At 41.9% G+C, this 19,462-nt stretch overlaps 1 protein-coding gene and 1 long non-coding RNA gene across 31 annotated transcripts in view; both read right to left on the reverse strand.

Moving 5' to 3' along the window:
- The window catches only part of LOC146437674 (uncharacterized), a 55,608-nt gene extending 50,116 nt beyond the window's left edge, over positions 1-5,492 (reverse strand). The window contains exons 1-2 of the long non-coding RNA XR_014851465.1: positions 5,281-5,492; positions 4,158-4,331 (exon numbers count right to left, since the gene is read on the reverse strand). This is a non-coding gene — a long non-coding RNA (uncharacterized LOC146437674). The remainder of the gene's footprint in view (positions 1-4,157; positions 4,332-5,280) is intronic.
- A 711-nt stretch (positions 5,493-6,203) lies between these two features.
- The window catches only part of CAMK2D (calcium/calmodulin dependent protein kinase II delta), a 123,587-nt gene continuing 110,328 nt past the window's right edge, over positions 6,204-19,462 (reverse strand). For 20 of the 30 annotated variants that reach the window (XM_085057573.1, XM_085057575.1, XM_085057580.1 and 17 more), the window contains 4 exons: positions 13,880-13,955; positions 13,190-13,284; positions 12,370-12,598; positions 6,204-8,806 (listed from right to left, as the gene is read on the reverse strand). In XM_085057573.1, coding sequence (XP_084913699.1) covers positions 8,800-8,806; positions 12,370-12,598; positions 13,190-13,284; positions 13,880-13,955 — 407 coding nt within the window. In that variant the 3' untranslated portion in view covers positions 6,204-8,799. Of the gene's footprint in view, positions 12,599-13,189; positions 13,285-13,879; positions 13,956-19,462 lie in introns of all 30 variants that reach the window. The other 10 variants (XM_085057571.1, XM_085057599.1, XM_085057598.1 and 7 more) reach the window with 4 other exon arrangements.

A 19,462-nucleotide genomic window follows, 5' to 3' on the forward strand; every position in this document is an offset into this window, starting at 1 on the left:
GATCAGATTTGGGAAGTGCGGCAGAGTTCCAGCTGCCAGGATGGATGTGAACCTGGCTTTTCAGAGGGAACTTACCTGGAGCTAGTGCCAGGCAGTGGGCAAGCACGAGGCTCTCTGAGCTCTCATCCTAATTCTGGCCATAAATCCTTCATAGGCAGCCTGTAAACACTGTCATTCAAGGAAGAAAACTCACCCTTGGACCCAGAAAGCCCTGTCATCCAATAACCAGGTGGCCTTGGGCAAACAACACGTCGCCAGGGCTTTATACCGAAAGCAGGTAGGTGATGCAATGACACCGTGAGGAGTAATTAGCTAATGCTTTTAAAAGGCTCCCAGTCAAACACCAGGGCATGGCAACACTACTTGCAGGAACACAGCCTATTGTCCCACCTGCTGGCTGCACCCTGGGAATAGGTCTCACGTAAAAGGCAGACACAAAAGAGAAGTGGAAAAATATAAGGAAAGATGGGGGAGTAGAGTTTCAGATATACAAGTAAATTATTCATTCCAAGGAGTGGCACACATTTTTAACAGGATAAATTGCACGTGGTAAGAACTCCAGAGTTTCATGTGGGAGGCAGATGAAAAGGTTGGGAAGAGAAGAAAGACAGAGTAGGAGCAGTAGGCAAGGGAAGAGGTGAGCATCCAAACGGAGGGGCAGGGACCAGCAGAGGGATGTTTTGACAGTGCAGTGCAAAGACCTAACAGAAGAGAAGCCTCTACCTGCTCTCTCCTCTCGCCACCAAAATGTCTGGATCTTTGTGCCAGCTACTCCTCCAGAGATAACCAGCATGAGCTGCTGAGACCTCTTAATGAAACAGTGTACTCCTCATCCCCCAGCTCTTCCACTTTCCCAAATATCCCCCTTACATCCTTTTGGCAGGCAGTGTAAGACTTGTGGGATGTAAGTAGCTCTGTCTTGTCATGCATGTGTGAAAAGCTGGTCTTAAGTGGGAAGATGTTTATAGAAAGGTGTGAATGTGGTGAGACTCAAACACCCATTCAGCCACAGAGGAGAGACTAAAAACTCTCAGTGCACCTCAGGGTCCTAACCTTGCAAACCCATTGCAAAGAAGGGATCAGCAAAGCACCAGGGCCTTTTAAGCTTAGTTTTTCTATCTGTTCATATATTGAAATCCTCAAACACATCGACTTAAGACAAAAGACTTGTAATGTTTAGTGCTCTCAGCTTTGTGTTAATTAGTCCTTGTCCCACCTTCACTGGACAGATGCCCAGTGAAAGGCATCCTTTCTGCTGTTGTCAGGTGGATTTTGACCATTTTTTTAAAAGCTGCATCCAAACTAAAAGTAGATCCTTCCCTACTTATTTTTCAGTGCAAAAATGGACAAAAACTGTCTCAGATATTCACTCAGTGGTTACAGCACTGACCTTGCAAAAGGAACACATGCTCAGATTCCGGGCCTGAAAGAAAAAGGGCAGGAAAACAAAATCAAAATCTCCTACTTGTGTCTCCCAGATCCCTGTCAGTGGATCTACATCCAGGCCCTGAAACCAGCCTGCTGCTAGTGTGCTTGTCTGGCTCCGTCACAGAGAATCTAACTATTTATACACAGTGCTTTGGTCCCAGCTGGAGACTGACATGGTGCCTCCAAAACCAGACCCCAGAATGATGTGCCAACACCCTCTCAGATGCTGGAAAGTAGTTAATATTCTGAGGTTCTTCAAAATATTTACATGGAGTGTATTTAAGTCTTTAAGAGAAGGGCAATTTTGCTCATTTTCACAGAACCCTTGAACCCACAGGTTCTCCAGTGTTTAGAGAGATGGTGTGAACATTACCAACACAAAGAATAGCAATGAAGGGCTGGAAATGGGAATTGCCACATCAGTCAGAAGTGCAGAGAGCTACACCATATCCTCCAGGCAGCCCAAGGCCAACCAGAGGATCAGAAACAAAGCCTGCTTACAGATGACTGGCTATGCTACCAATCCCTCTTACTGTATGTGAGTGAAGGTTCTCTGCTCCATCCAAAATACTGGCTAGAATTACTTTTCAGTGAGATTAGATTTATTTTTGAATTAGATCTATATTTGATTTGATTTGTCTTTGAAGGTCACGGAGAAAAGGAGGAATGGAAGAGAGCCAATGTCACTCCAGTGTTCCAAAAGGGCAAAGACATACCAGCAGGCTGTGCTGCCATTCAGCCAGACCTGGACAGGCTGGAGAAGAACTCAGGGAAGTTCAAGAAAAGCAAGTGCAGGGTCTTGCATCTCAGGCAGAATAACTCCATGCACCCTTGCAGGCGAGGGGCTGACCTGCTGGGAAGTGGCTCTGTGAAGGACAGAGCACTGGCAGGAGCTGCCCAGAGAGGCTGTGGAGTCTCCTCTGAGATGTTTGACTCTGCCTGGACATCATCCTGTGCAACCTGCTCTGGATGAATCTGCTTCTGGCACGCGGTTGGACTGTATCATCTCCACAAGTCCCTTCCAACCCTAAACATTCTGTTACTTTGTGATTTAGAAAGTACTGTCTGTGGGGTTTCACAGGGCAGCTGCTATGAGACAGAAAAGAATGCAAAGCTAGCAACTATTCACCTAGAATACACATTACCTGTCACTAATTCCTTTCCAACCAATTTCCAAATTACTTTAATAAACCATCTTTGTAATTTCCTAAATTGTATTACTTGAAAATTTTGATCAAAGCCAAAAGAATATCCGTATGTCAGTGTAAAGGAGGGTTAAACTCCACGCAGCTTCCTGTGTTGGTGCAGGAGTGATCTGAACTACTGGAAAAAGAAATGTGCACTTTTACAACTTCTGATAGTCCCTTTATCTTGGTTGGATGATCCAGGGGTTTGATGATTTAGAATTTTGGTAACATAGTGGGATATAAACAAGGCTTTTCAAACATATTTAACTGGTTAGGTTCGTTTGTCTTCATAGAGACTTGCTTGGACCTGAGGTATTCACTTGAGAAACCAAACTCATCCATGAAGGTTTTCCATAACTGTATTTGCTACAGTGAACAAGGCAGGCAAGCTTGGGTGTGGCCCAGCTTTTGTGCTTCACTCTCTAGAATGTTTTGTTCAGTAAAAACCCCCACAAATCACCATTTTTACTTACAGAGTAGATGTTCAGGTGCCAGTTTTGTCTGAGAGACTTACCCAAGTACGTTAAACTGAACTCTTGCTTCCAGCTCTGGTACTTACCTCTCCCTGGTGCACAGGAGAGGTGGCACGGTTCTATATGAGATTTAATTCAGTTGATGTCTTGCTCTGACATGACAGAGGTGTGTGCTTGGGAGCACTCTCCTCTCCATCCCTGCGAAGGGTTTGACTTCTGCTTAGGTACCAACGTTCAGCAGCAACTTTGTTTATGCAATGAGCTGTGTGGCTCACAAAGGCAGACTCTTACCTCCACACTCAGTCTGGTTTTTGCCGGTAGGGTCCCTTGGTTTTAGTGAAGGACCTGTGAATGTCACCACCCCGGGCAGCTGTCCTCTCTGAGAGCCAGCAGTGCATGCCTCAGCAGGGTGGGAAAAGGAGTGGTGAGGGAGCTGAGCAGTCTCTTCCTTCACCAGGGCTGTTCTGCTTGCCATGAGCTCTCTCAATGCAGTGGGCTGTGTATTAATGAACTAATACTCCCCTCTCCCCTGTCCCAGCTTGCTGGATGCTGGGCATTACCTGCCAGTGAGCATGGCACTCAGTGACAGACGCTGCTGTTTGACCTGCCCTGCCATGGAAAAGCACCTTTCCATTGTGGGCTGACTTAAGGGAATAGCAGAAGTAAGACCAAGGTCTTGGCTGTTGTGAGGTGTATCAAATTCTTGATAAACACTGTGCTGCAACTTAACACAACTTTTCGGACACTCAGCCCTTGCTATTTTAAGGAAGCAACCCTCTCCCAACCATTTGTCACATTTAGTTATTTAACTTTTTAAACTATTTAGAGGTCACTATGATGAAAAAGGTTATATGGGCCTAATTCCCAGTTAGTTCCTAAGATGGTCCAGCCCCACAGCTGGGTTCTGGAAACACCTTTGAAGAAAAAAATGTGTCATTTCTGTAACACAGAAATACTGCTCGTCTATCTCTTTGCCTGGAAATGCTGTTTTCTATCAGCTTAGGTTTTTTTACATTGATTTTTGTCCCCTCACACCCTGATTAAATGTTCTCCTCTTCCCCAAACTTACTGTCTGCAGTGTCTTTGGCCTGGTCTGGGTCTGGACAAGAACATGCTGGAAACAGGCAGCCTGGCAGAGCTGCTCTGCAGCATGTGAGCTCAAGAGTTCCTGCCTCCTCCTCCTTCCACATGCACGCTGCCTTGGAAGCAGATCCTGCAACCTGTCCTGCTCAGCCACAGGGATCTGTGCAAGAGAGGGAGGGGAAGGGAGGGAAGACTTCCAGTGTGCTCTGTGCAGGTTTCCTTTCCTGTGAGGCTTGGATAGGCTGCAGAATTACTAAGTCTCCACTTCTATGGGATCAAACCCTCCCTATACTCCTGTACAGGAGTGTCAGCCCATGGCTTTCCCTACAGAACCAGAGCATTAGCACTTGGACCTCCCAGCACTGAACTCTTGTTCACCTACATCCGTCTTTTGCCAACAATCTGTTAGGAAGAAAGAAGCTGAAACTCCTGAAGAAATTTGGATCAATTCTTCAATGACTACAGTTAATTTTTTGGCTAATGGTGTTTTCTTAAGATGGATTATGTATAAAGTATGACTGCACAAATTTAAGAAGAAAAGCCCTGAGAAGCATAAAGTAATTCTGTTTTCTGAGAGAACAGCCCAAGGAGATGATAAATTACTGAGGATTACTAACTCACTGAAGAAACAATACAGTTAATCTTAGACACAATGAACTCTGGATTTATACATAGCCCTGGGGAATGTTACTTTTCTTCAGTGTGTCCTGAGAGCCCATTTTTAGAAAACAGAACCAATCTGATTACTTCAGGTATATGTACAGGGGATATTCAACACCCAGGAAATGATCATTTTCAGGCCCTGAAATATTCTGTGTTCCTTACTCACATTAAAAAAAGTAAATGCATTAAAAAAAGTAAATGCATGAAAGCACTGGGTTCCTTTCTGCTCAGAACAAACAGCTTCTTCTTGGGCACTCCTAAATAGAAAACAGTACTACAAAGCCACCAGGAGGCAGGCGATTAAAATACTTGTGCTATAAAAGAACAACCATAAAAAGACCCCAAACCAGCCCCCACACCCTGCCCCTCTTCCCAGATCTTAACTCTGATATGGAAGAAATGTAATCTCCCACCCCCCTGCTCATCTTTTTCCTTTATCCACTGACCTCTCTTCTCTGAAACCAGTAGAACCAGTAGCAATTCTGCTGCTGTCAAACAGCTTTATGCAGGAGCATGGTTAAAATGGAAATCAAACTGCTATCTGGAATAGCACTCACTGGAAAAAAAAAGAGCAAACAAAGTAGGTAAAAGTGATGTAAGACCTCGCAACAGACTAAACTGCTTTTCCTCCTTCAACCCCCTGAGCTCTCTCCTGTTCACAAAATGCCACCCAAAAAGAAGCACTGAAATTGTGACGAACCCAAGACAGGCTCTGGCTCCCTGCCACACCAACGCTGCTGCTCCAGCTACGCTGCCCTGGCCCCGGTCCAGCTCTGCATTCCCTGACCCAGGAAAGCTGCAAGTTGTTTCCTCTCCTTCGTCCTTCTTTTCTGCTGGTATAAAAGACTGTGGCTCAGCATGGTTTAAGGCAGCCTGAAATCACTACAGACATATATGTAAGCTGTTAAGCTGGTATGTTGTTTTAAATCCTAATTATTTATATACTTAAATGCATTTTATATTTCTATATGAATGTTTGGATATTACTATATATATTTTATGGTACTATACAGCATACAGTAACTGCTGTTACAGAGCTCTGTGTTACAGGCTGAGCATATATACGAAAGGCAGTGAGGCAGCAACAGAAATGTTGGAACTACCTAAAACATTTCTAAATATGGCCCTACGAGCACAAGGTATGTGCAAAGTCCATCAACAACGCAGAGCATGAGCAGTGTGCAATCAGCCCCCAGGAAAGGCACTTCGGAACCAGCCCAAAGACAAACCACAACAAAAACACTCAAACTGAAAGTCCAACTCCTAAGAAAGTGCATCTGTGACTCTGGTGTCTTAATTCAAACAGACACTACACATTTTCCACTGCAAAGATCCCAATTAAGTGGGAAATTAAGACACAAGCACAGTGTCAGCAGAAATCACAAATTTATTAATCCTTAAATATATCAATCATTTACCATTATGGCAAGAAATATGTACACTGTGTCCCATGGTAAACTGCAGCGTTCCAAAATGACAGAAGTGTGTAATTCAGTTGTGGTGGAGAGAACAAATCACAATTTCCTCACGTCTTGGTGTGGAAGACAAACTTGGTCTACAGTAATACGTCAACACCACATGCTATGTTAGAAGTATAAAAAAAACACCCTACACCTAATTTGTTAATTTTAAATACAGTTATGCCACTTATAGCCGCTTCACCCGAAGAAAAAAAAAAAGAGAAAAAGAAAAAAAAATTAATGAGAAAAAATGAGGCCATTACTTTTTTCACAGATCCCATTGGCAGGTTAATATGGCTCAAAACATTTATTGTAGATGCTTATTTTAAATATATATTGTTTAAAATCATGTAGTAATTATCAGAGAAGCTTAAGTCCATCTACCATACATCTACTAGTAACAACATCAACATGTTTAAGAACTGCTTTTGATTAGTAATCAACACAGAAAGGTGAAATGATACAAATTAGGAAGCTTTTCCATTTTAAAAAGTTCCTGCAGCCGAGTTGTAAATTTTGGACGGCTAAAAAGGACACTGACTGAGATACCATGCACTGTACAGCGCTGCGGAGAGAAGGAGCCTGCTGCTAACGGAACCACCGGGAGAACAGAACAGCCCAGCCCTGGGCTTTCCTGTAACAATGGAAGGGAAGAAACAGAAATTGTTGTGAGGTTGGATTTTTACAGCAAGGAGAGGGAAGGAGAACTAGTCCCTGTTCCGAGGTTCGCATTCTGCACTGCCAGCAGAGCGTTGCTCCTTTGACCCAGACCCGGGACAAACCCGTTGGGATCGCCGCAGGGCTCGCTGGCCTTGACACCGAACACTGCCAGGGCAGCTTGAGAAACCAAGGGTGCATTGAGGGGAAGAGGGGGAGACACAAACCTGTGGTAAAGTGTTAGGGTCTCATGGAAATCTGGTGTCTCCGTAATTCATTTCCAGAGAAGCAACAGCAGCAGTGTAATGTAAGTAAACTCTTCATACTTAGCTTTAAGGCCTAATATTTCTCGTGTATATTAACCACACAACTGGTCTATACATTAACCAACATATTATATTTTTAAAGCCTCCTTAAAAAATTTACAGTGCATCCTAAAAGTGATAAAAATCTTTTTCCTTCCATTTTAATCCTCGAAAACTGCCTCTCAATTATCACTTAGTTCCTTACAATTTTTAATTTTGCTTATTCATCCAACAGAAACTTTCAGTTAAACAAAATAAGAAAGCAAAAAGGACTCAAAACGAAAACGGAAGCTGCTGACTCACCAGAACACTGACAGTTAATTCTGGAGTGGCCAAGCCAGCAAATGAAGAGATTTTTCCAGTTTACACAGACTAATAAACTAAGAAGGCTCCAGCTGGTCCAAAGCCAAGATATTATCACTTCCACATTTATCAGTGATTTTGTCCATCTATGATAAAAATCTATTTTACAGTACTGGAGCTGCCAGTGGAAATCCTAACCATTCCTACCAGAACCAAAGCAAAATCCTGGGACTCAGGAGAAAAGGAGGAGTCAAAAAACAGTTCTTAAAAAAAAGAAGGTAAAATATATATTTTCTTTTTTCTTTTTTTTTTTAAATAAACATGATGGATTTTAAAGTCATCTGTCAAAACCTGGCATAAATGGAGCAAGTGACAAATGTATTGTGTGTCTACTGCTGTCCATCTGATCTCTTTTTCTGTCTTTTATGCCTTGTTATTCTCTATTTGCATGGAACATCACCTCCATTGAAATGTTAACAGTGTACAGATGGAATATAGAGCAACGTGGTGCATCACAAATGTGTTACATGAAGAACCTTCACAACTTCATGCACTCAGAAACATGCATGAAGACAACGGGATGGTCAAGATGGTAATCAACCAGGTGCGTTGGGTACAGAAAATGCAAGAGCGGCACCGCTGATATTTTTAGCTAGGAGGAAGGAGAAAAAAACAAACAGATTTCCGTTACTGAGGTAACATCGCCACCAGATAACAACACATGCTCAAGTGTTAGCCAATGCTATTGAAAAAAACCACCTTCTCATGATCATTCAACATGATACCAGGAAAAAAACCAAGGGAAAAAACCTCCAAACTCTCAGGCAAGGCATTCTTTTATTTCTCAAACCACTTTACAGACATTTTTCATCTTTACAAGATGCCAGTGAGACTGTTTAAAAAAAAAAAAAAAAGGAAACTGAGGCAGGAAGCCAAAGTGCCTTAAGAGATTCCTTAAGGGAGGGAGGGTGGAATTCAGCTGTGAATCTCTGAGTGTAACTTAACTTCCTCAGCATGGACATTGCAGGCACTGTCATGGACTGAGGCTCTCGTACAAAGACTGGACCAAGTGACAAGGAAGAATCAGGTGTCATTTACATGCAGGACATGCCAGAGCCATATGCAGAGAGAGAAGGAACAGAAAGGGAGGTGGAAGCAAGTAGGTAATGAACTGAGGTTGTAGCATCATTTGTATTACCGTAGCATCTAGGGGCTGGAGCCATGGTGGGATCCCTCTGCGCTAGGCACTGCACAAACACAGAACAAACTCTTTACTCAGCATTCCTGCTGTCTAGCACTGCACTTATCAAAGTATAAGAAGGTGTGAGCTGTGATCAGGGAGGGAACATAAGCCTCACTGAGGCTGAAGTTAGGTTAGGGAGCCACTTTAGGTCCACCAGCCCTTTGACTGCCCATATTGGGCAAGTGCACCCTCTGAGGACAAGCAGACACAGCTCTGCAGAAACACTTCAGCACAGATCCCTAAGAACATGGATACAGAGAAGAATTTCCTACCATCACTCCTATCACTCAGAGAGAAACAACAGACAAGACAGAAACCCAGGTTTGGCTCATCTGACTCACAGCAAAACCACAAACAAAATTTATTTATAAACTAAATACATATTTGTGCTCATACTTTTCCAAATAAGTCCTCTGCCACAGGGAAACATTCCCCTATACCTATAGCTACCAAAGAGCTCAGTTCTATCCTTAGATTTATGCACACTCCTTCCTGTAGTCCTGAAAACAAGGAAGCTACTGTGCTTGCAGCAACTGATTTAACATCATTGAGGATATCATGTCTGCAGAAGCAGATCACAGCTATAATTGTTTTTGCAACTTCATTAGATTTGAAACTCATCTTCAGCCATGATATGTAAAATGGTTTTTTATTACGGAAATGCCATTATTAACTACTGTGCTTTGGTAATAATTAAATAAGTAGCTGTAGACTGTATACATTTCAAATAAAGGAAGGATAAACTAGAACAATATGTTAATTAAGTTTCTTCTGTAGTTTTCCCAAATGGAGTTATTGCTGCTCTGACTGGGAAAAGCAAAGGTGAAATTTGAAACAGACAAAAAATGACTGGGACAGGTGATAGAAGGTGATTCTAGCATGGTGCTACATGGGAATCTCCCAGTCAAATTTAAGAAGATGGTGAATGAAGAAAGAATATTGAAAATAACTAAAAGAAGAATGACAATGTTTGTGCTGAAAGGGGAACTGTCAGCCTAGAGGAGACTCACTAGTCCTGAGCACAAGCAGTAGGACTGATCTCACGTAGCATACTGACACTTAGGTGGAAGGCACTATAAAAAGAAAAGAAAACAGAAGCATTATGCAAGAAGAACCAAATAACCTTGAGGGCTGGGTAATCCAGAAATATTACATGGAATAATAGGCAGTGCAAAGCTCTGTATAAGTGTCTACTCACTGGTTGGAAAGGTGAGTTGAGGATAAATATGTAGCTGTCTCAGATGAACTGCAGATGAGAAAAGTGCAAAAATTGTGCCAGAACAGAGCAGGGAAAAGAAAGACATTGTGGAATTAAACAAAGCCCTGACCACAATTGGACAGAGCATTTCAGAAGAACCCAAGCTAATGAAAAAGCAAGCCTCAAACCAAAAAGGACACTAAAGAGGTAAGGTAGCCAGGAAAATGGAGATCCTATCAAACAAAGCCACCTGAGGTAATGCTGGCTATTTACCCTACGGAAGTAGCAGGTAGGAATGATCTGATCAGCCTTCCTAAAACCAGCGCATGTCTGCACACCTATCCAGTGCAGGACAACAGTGATGACGGAAGAATCAAGGATACACTGAAGATGACTAAATTTTAGACTGGAAAGTAAAGCTTCTAACCATCAGACCAATAATATTTTAGAACAGCGCTGTGAGCAAGTCCAAAAACCTCCTTTGAATGCAAGATGAGGGTTGGTTTTGGGATTTATGTGCTATTGCTGCCAGTGCTACACATCTAGGCCTACGTTGCTATCTCAAACAATCTCTCCTCAAGCTGGAGTCTGGCTCTAAGGCTCCTCTGTGACCCCTTACGCTTGGACACCCCTCGCAATCCCGAAATCTCCTATGTCTTACCCCACAGGCTCAGAACATTCGCCTATACAGACACCACCTTGCAACCTCAAAAAAGTTACTCCACGGTAATTTTTCTTCTCCTTCCACCTCTGGCAATCCCAGAAATCGTAGTCTTTATTAGAGAGCATGAGCAGCTGCAAAGAACCTCCTCCAACACCTTCCCAAAAAGACAGAGGAGAAAAAAAAACAGGAGAAAAAAAAACCCAAAGGAAAAGATTAAAGGATTCTCTAGTTCATGTCATTGTGCCGTAAACCACTGACTGTTCAGGGTGCAGCAGGGCAGGTGAACTTGCTTCACCTGGGCTTTCTGGCTCTACCCACAGAGGTCAGATCCCTTGACAAATATTCCTTTATGAAAACCTCAAAGATTTACCTAACACTGCACTTCAAGGAAGTGTAATTCTTTCAATACTATCTGTTGAAACAGTGGCAGTGCAGCTGGAATGTGAGAAACAACGGATGACATGTTCCCATTCCCACTGGTTTCACATTTTGAAAAAAATGGTTATCACTAAGTAATAAAATTTCTTTTTTCCTAAATAAAAAAATAATACAAAATCATCACCACGGAAGCTTAACACTTCATTCTACCATATTTCTTACTTCATCAAGTGTTATTTCATACAGGAGAACAGTGTTGCAAGAAGTAAAATGCAAAACAGGATGAAGTTCAAAGGATAAAATCTAAGCCCTTACCATCCATGCCAGGAAATTCAGCCACTCTCCACATTAAGACATCTCACATAAATGGAATTGTATCCCATACAGAGAGCTCACAACTGAGCAAAGCAAGGCCTGGACCAGTGCTGCCTAATTTGGAAACCAGAAGACAGTGAGGTTTGGGCTTCTAAGCAAAGGCTGTAGAAGAAGGGAAACCAGGGGCCTGAGTAGAGCCCCCTGAGGAAGCTGTGACTCCCTATCTTGTTATTGCAACCCCAAGTGCGCTGTCATTAACCCTGGTGACAATGTGGCTCACGGAAGTCAGTCACTGCCTGACTCCGAGGGTGTGGGAGGGTTTGGATGAACAGCAGAGAGAAATGCTGACGAGAGAGAGGCGAGGCTGTCCCACACCCACACGGATGTGGGAACTGTCCCAGAGGGAATGCTCAGCAGTTACGCACGGAGAGTGTGGGCAAAGAGATAAGAACGTGATAGGTACTACGATGGCTCAATTTACAAAGCGAATACCTAAACTGCCTCAAAACCAACTTGCAGTGAACATACCTAGGCCTGAGAAAGTAGAAGTGGCTGGAAGTCACACAAAATATTAGTCAAACTTTAGTTTTTCCCAGTAGTGATACTTTTTTACTTGAAACTTTCTAGTCAGCTCTCACAGCTCCATGTATCCTACTGTTTTTTATTTTTCCAAATTTCCCAGCAATTCTATTCCAGGTTTTCTAATCCTGTTTGGTGTGACTTCTATCAAGCTTTCTCTACATGAAAACACTTTCCTGCTCTTCAAGCTGTCAGTTCAGGGACTGAGCTGGATTGGTGGATACCACAGTAGAAAACAACAACCAAAAAAGAGCATTATTTTAAAAATCTTTGCGCCAACACCATATGCACACCGGTGGGTATAATACATAACAAACAACCACAAGAAATGACACTACCAAGAGGACGGCTCGCAGTTTTTAAGGCCCAAAGCAGCTATTGGACTATGTGGTGTGCCTGGCAGGTGTAAGCTGGCGGCAGAGCTGTTCCTTACTTGATGGGCACGGTGGGTGAGCCCGAGCGGTGGAAGTGCACGTTCTGCCACTTGCCGTCGCGGCGGTGCCACACGCGCGTCTCCTCGGACTGCATAGTCTTTGGCATGCCGCTGCCGTCCATGTACTGCGTCAGGCGGATGTAGGCGATGCACGCCGCATCCTCCCCCACCAGGTGCACGTGAGGGTTCAGGATGATCGTATGTATCGGCTTGTTGCTTTTGGACAGAGCTGCGAGACACACACACACACACAGGGGCACACACGGGAGAAAGCACAGGTTCTCTGCGTAAGCCAAAGCAACTCGTGCCAACCCGTTTCACACACAAAAATCTCAGGCTTAGCAGATACCAATTAGTAATTATTGTTTAATATTGATAATCACACCTGACAGCTAAAATACACTGCAGAATGAGCTCACTTATTATACCCCATTTGGTAAGTATGTTTAATGCATGTACATATATCAATTAAATAAAGTGGAGGGCACCATCTGGAGTTTCCCAACATTTCAGTTTCACTGCTATGTCTAATGACATTTGTACTTAGTATTTTCAGTACAAAGAACTCAGCTCTTAACGCATTCTTTATTTTGCCTTTTTCTTTCCAAATACCTGAAACTCCACTCTCTGAGGTGCCCTGTGAAGTGTGAATGAGCAGAGCAGAAGCAGACCAAAAAACACCTATAGCAGAACTCTGAAAAAACAATACTCCCTTCCCCTGCCCAAGTCAATTAACTCCCAAACCAAAATGCTCATTAGATGGGAGAAACACAGTCACAAGGAACAGATGAAGACTCGGAGATGAAAAAGGAATGTTTACCATTTTCAAAGTAGAATCGGTGGAAGTCCATCCCTTCTACCAGATTACCCAAAGCTTCAGGTTCAAAAGACGTAAGGCCTGGATCACAGATTTTTCTGTGGGAAAGAGGAAATTCTGCAATGAGTACACATGATTATGGATCACAACTTTGGAGAAACTATTTTTAATTGTTTCTTCCATTCCTATCAGACATTTCACCTAACCATGCCATCACACTGGAAAAGAACAGAACTCACTTTAGGAGAAGGCATGGAGTTCTGGTTTCAGCTAAATTAGTAAATTGGGCAGCATACTTTAAGTGGACCACATTTCATACAAATCATGTTTTGACCAAAAAAAGACCCACAGGTCAGTGGTATTACAAGTAGGAACTTTTATTTGTGATTGAGAAAACTGCTGCTGTGCAATGCAAGGGGTATTTTTTATGCCTCACGTCACTATGTAAGCAATTTTTCAGCATTTTCTTTTAACTACACTGTATTTACACTAGAGGCTCCTCTGAAACTCGCAGTGTGTGTAGCCAGGACAAAGCAGCCATGAACATGTCTTGTGTTTTGTGGGGGCATCTGAGAAGGCATTTCAACAGAACATAAATCCAAGCACAGGCACTCACTTATGAACATGCAAATTTACACAGACAGTGTCAAACACACCACCTTCTCCTCACTCTCTCCACAATGAGGAGCTTACGTGTAAGCTTCGAAGTCCCCGTTGTTGATGGCTTCAATCAACTGCTCAGTCACCTTGATAATCTCCTGCTTACGAGCTGGGGAGAGATACAAAACCCATCTTACAGAGGAAGGTGAGGTGGAAGGTGACAGCTGACAGGTATTTTGTCACTCCCCAGCTGGCACAACAGCCATCTCTCTTCCTTTCTATGACCAAAGGACATGATGTTACATTGCTGCTTTACACTGATTTGCCTTCTGAGCACTCCTGTATCCACAAGGAAATTAAACACATGTCAAGATCAATCCACTTCCCTATCATGCTCTTAATTATCTTTCCTTCACGGAAGGATCTGCTGTTTAAAAAAACCAAACCAAACCCCAACTCTAAACTTCAAACTCAAGGAAGCTGATTATTGTTTTACAGGCAGTCAGGCTGTAGTAGCTCTCTTGTGCAAGCAACAGTTGTAATTCTCCAGCACACTCCCACACACGGATTTGACCATTAACACAAACATGCCCAGAATGTTAAAACCAAAGTACCCTAAGAGATCACATTCTTCTTAAAAAAAAAGAACCGTTGAGAAGCACATAGAGAAAGTAACTTTCCAATGCTGTGATCAAAACTGGCACTACGGCATTAACCTCTTCCTAAGTGCTCACCTAATATATTCAGGTAAAAAGCACCAAAAAAGAAACCAGCAAGGAAAAACATGATGGAGAAAGAAGTGGATATAAAGGTCTAGCAAGGCATTTTGTGAGCAGCTCTTGACTATCAGTACTATAGCTAAGAGTATTTCAAGTACGAATTGCTTTATTTTTCACAGACTGTGGAAAAAACAAAGACTCAATGAAGAGAGCAGCAATGCCTCTATTATCATACCTTTAAATAACATTTGTTATTTAACCAGACTGTGTGGACACTGTATGGCATTGCCAGCACCGGCCAAGTGGTGGGATGGCTGAGTCAGAAATAATGGTGCAGTGTTACAGAAGGCTGGCAAAAAGAAATCCAGAACAAGCAGACCTCGTGGAGTGAAGAAATTACCAGTTCTGTATGCAACATCTCACATACATATAACTGAGCTACAGGATTTGATTAAATAACCCAGTAACACATCTCAATCAGAGATGAGGAAATTACAGACCATTAAATCAGACAGTGGGAAATGAGGTAAAAATCTCTGATCAGTTGCTACATTATCATGAGCTCATGTTAATGGAAAATGATATAAGCAATTAATATGTCTACAAAGGTACTGCAGCTCCTACACATGAGAGATACAAAACCACACAGACACAGAAATTACTGTGACTTGGCTCAGACAATTGGCAATATTCCCTTTTTCATTAACATCAGCCATGCCTTTCCCAAGTTTCACCATGGTACCTTTGATGTTCAGATATACAAGATACAATTCCACACCAACCCCAGAAAGGAGAAACTGAACTGCGTTGCCACATTGCTGGGTTTCCTGGTTTTAGTTCCAAAATGAAATTGCAGTGGAACATATGTTTTTAAGAAGCTTTCTGACAGAAGCCACCTAATATTACAGAATGTGGTTCCAGCCAAGTTTCTCTGGGCTGTACTAACATCCAAGAGAGCTGTGTCTGCAGACATTTCCATGGGATGTGAAACACATCCATCAGGAAGCTCTAGAGGCCAGCAAAGCCAGCAAAGGAGATTACAGCACTTGTCACTGGCTTCAATCAATCAGCATCTGACTCCAGCACTGGTGTCAGCACTTGTGGAAAGACTTCACAGCTCCCAGTGCAGACTGTCAGGAACAGGAAGATGTTGCCAAATCATCTGCCTTTCAACCCAGCCCTCAATTTTTTCTACAAAATTACAAGCACCACATGAAACTCTATGAAAGCCACTGTGCTGCTCTTACCTTTCAGCACCACACAATTACACACATATTAGAAAATTACATTTCTTCCTACTTAGTGATTTGATGTGTAGTTTCATTGGCAGTGAGCCAATGGGAGAGGTAGAGAACAATATAGAGAGCGGAGTTCCAGAACTGATTTATCCTATTGTGCAAAACTCTTTGCCTCATCCTCAGCCCTTACTGAATACAAGAACAAGGCAGTATGAAGTAACAGCAGACATCAAAGACGACTTAAAATACTCAGGAGCCACTGTGATTTTACACAAACTCCCTCCTGATTGTTTTTAGCTTTTACAGCTTCTCATGCGGGTATGTGTGGGGGTGCAGGGCGACAGACTACAAATACAGACCAAAAGTGTTTCTGCTTCATTGTCTTGGAAGCAGAGGTTTAACCTGGAAGAAAGGAGGGAGAGAAGGAAGAAGGGAAAACTGAAATACAACAAGCTGAAAATTGGAAGTAGACCAGAAAACAGCAGAAGGAAAATACAGCCATGACTTGGTGGCCATGTGCATCCAAATCCTTGCACTGACCCTTAGTGCAAGGGAAGAAACAGGGAGGGCACTGGTGATAAACTAAGGAGAAAGGGTATTGGTAGGAACAGTGTCCTGCTATTGCAGATAGCACCTGATAGAAATAATTGGCAGTTCTTAGAGCAGGAAGAAAATGATCACATTTTCACTCTAAGTTTGATGGACTCCACGTATCATGTGCTCTTCAATCCCTCCAATTTTTTTTCTGTCTCAATACACACTCCAAACTACACAAGGACAACACAAGGCATTAGGGAAGAGGCAGCTAGCCAGTTCCCATCTGCCAGATAACTGTCACTCACTATCACCATTTGCATTTGACTTTTTCAGTATTTAATTTTTTTAACCAATAATAAACTTGGCTTGTATTGAATTCTAGGACAATTATGCTGTTTGATGTACAGTGGCAATTTCATGCTATTATACTTTTCATTCAATGTGCAGTCAGGACTTCCTAAATAAAACTAAAAAAAACCCCTAAACTTCCTAAACAAAACTGACAAGTGTAATGAGATTCTGGTAAAACTGGTTCAGCTACTTTTTCTACAGAGTGTGGTGAAAGTCAGTTCAAAAAGTAAAGCCTGACCCATCTACAATTTCCTGGAATATGACAACAGCCTTCCATGGCATAAAATCATGTATCTGTACACAAAGGATAACTGATCAAAAATACAGCTGGTGTCTTTAAAACAACTGAGATGTGAGGGAAGAACCCTGTTTACAGAAGTCAAAGGTGCTTAGACGTTTTCTTGAAAACCAATAAGGAAACAGACTGCAGACATAGCAAACTTGTGTGGAGAAGATGGTGGCTGTGATATTCTCTGCTCAGAATACAGGTGAAGTAAATAGATTACAGAATAGACCACAGACCTACTCCTTAAACAGCACCTTTGCCCCCATAGGGTCAGTGAGTTAAGGTAATTAATAGGGTTTTAGCAGTTAAAAAAATCTCCTACTTTGGCAAGTGAGTAGTTATATATGACTAATACAAAGGTAGTTCAAGCAAAAGTATTATGAAGAAGAGCTATAAAAAGACCAAATAATAAGAAAAAGAACAAACAAGAACATTTCCAATCACTGGCTAAAACGATTTCTGCAGCACTGCCGTAGCACATATATTAACTTCAAATGAGTCATTAACCTCTAGCTATATTTCACTACCTTTTTTCCTTGCTCAGCAACACGGTGAGGGATAATCTTTTACAATTAAAGACAACCATTAACATTAGGATTTAAACAACACAAAATGAGTGGAAACATCATTTAAGCAAAAAGCATCTAACACTATCGATACTTTGAACCTACAAGCAGCAGTCCCCCCTGTGAAATCAAATATCGTAGGAAAACAAGAAAGTACAACACAGAAGCAAAATCTGTTTTTCCAGCACGAAACTCTGTGTCTTTTTTCCCCTTTGTGTAGCCCCAGGAAATACTTATAAACTCAATCTACAAGAATCACACTGAAATGACACATATTTTGGTATTTTGATTGCAAAGAAGGTGCAGCATAAAAATGAGCTGTAGATATGCACAAGTGAAGCCTTCAGAAATATCTGTACCAGAAACTTCCCGTTTTATGACATGCAATAGAAGAACACTTGTAACTCACTGACCACCATATTACCCATCTTTTTTTCACAAGTGACATCAGTGAAAATAGTAATTTAAGCCACTTTATGCTTCACTCAGATATTGGAGCATCTTTCTCCTGCCATCAGTGCTTCAGATGACTATGTAATCACAGTACTGCAATGACAAAACAGTGAAGCACTTTTCCAGAAGAACAAGGTAGCCTTGTTCCAGATTTGCACATGCACCCACAGATGATTAAAATGACTTTGCTTCTGGCTTGCTCACATGCTATTTCTCAAGGCAAAAATCCTTAAAACTTTTCAGTACTCTTAACTACGTATCTCGGTACACCTCAGACTGGATTAATCTCACGACATTTTGTACATGTATAAGGGCAGACAAGTGAGTTTGTTCTCTCAGCTCCCCTCCCTTACAGTCAAGGGAGAGAAATCAGCACTTTCAGGGCACAATTCATCATATCTTAAAATAGATTTTTAAGACAAGTGTGACTCATCTGACCTATCTGCATTGGCTAAAGGGAGTCTAGACAACTAGCTCAAACGCAGCTATCTACACTGTGGAGGAGGGTTACATCTGGGGGGACAAATCTATCTGCTGTGCTGTTGTTTTAAAACAGGACACTTGGTATCAAGGTGACAGTGGTCTGCTGAAATGGAATGGCACAGCAGGGCTTCACTTCTCATCTAAACATTGTCCCAACAAACAGCAGTCAGATGGAAAGCACACAGCCAGTCAAGTTATTTCTACACTCTGGATACAACCAAAGTCCGAACAGAAAGAGGAAGAGACCAGACATTTTATCCTGTGTTGTGTAATGAGCTCTGGCTGTATGGATGTACCAGATTTTATTCAGCTTTACAGTGTGGACTGTTAAATGTCACACAATGTTCTTCCACATGATTCTCATCACACCAATATTTGAAAATTCTCTGCTGATAATTTCCCTTACAGTTTCTGCCAAAAATATTCCAATTAAATAGTTTTTGAAAATAAAATAAAAGAGGGTGCTGCATGAATAAATGACTGATTTGGTCTCAGATCTACATAAAACCCACACATATCCTCAGATGAGAAGGTATGCTCCAGGGGACTTCTCATTCCAGAAGTTTATCAGGATTCAGTGTACAGAAGGGCAGTGCTTATCTCTTACCCCACACCTAACCTTAAACTCTGATAGAGACTAAAACATCTGAGTTGTCATCTCACATGTACATCTTTTTCCTAGAGCCTGACGATTGCAAAGACTTGCTTTGATTCATTGAATTATGATAGAGACGGTTGATCTGCAGAATTTTATTTAGGCTATTGGGTATCTTTCACCTATCTGAAAACTGGTAAGCCTGCTACTGCCCTGAAAAAGAAATCAAATTCTTTAGCTATCTAGGCAAATATCTGAAAAATTATCCCAGAACTTTTACACCCTGTACTGATAAAACAGATGCAACAAAATTCTATTTAAATTAAGCAACTTGTCACATGCCATACACAGTGTATTTTTATTTATATGAAATCAATTATGTCAAAAGAAGCTCTTTATGTGATTATGCTAAAAATTTATGCTAATATTTATATAGCGTAGCTAATGT

The sequence above is a fragment of the Lichenostomus cassidix genome, chromosome 4 (genome assembly GCF_008360975.1).
Source record: "Lichenostomus cassidix isolate B80296 chromosome 4, HeHo_3.0, whole genome shotgun sequence".
NCBI classification, from domain to species: domain Eukaryota; kingdom Metazoa; phylum Chordata; class Aves; order Passeriformes; family Meliphagidae; genus Lichenostomus; species Lichenostomus cassidix.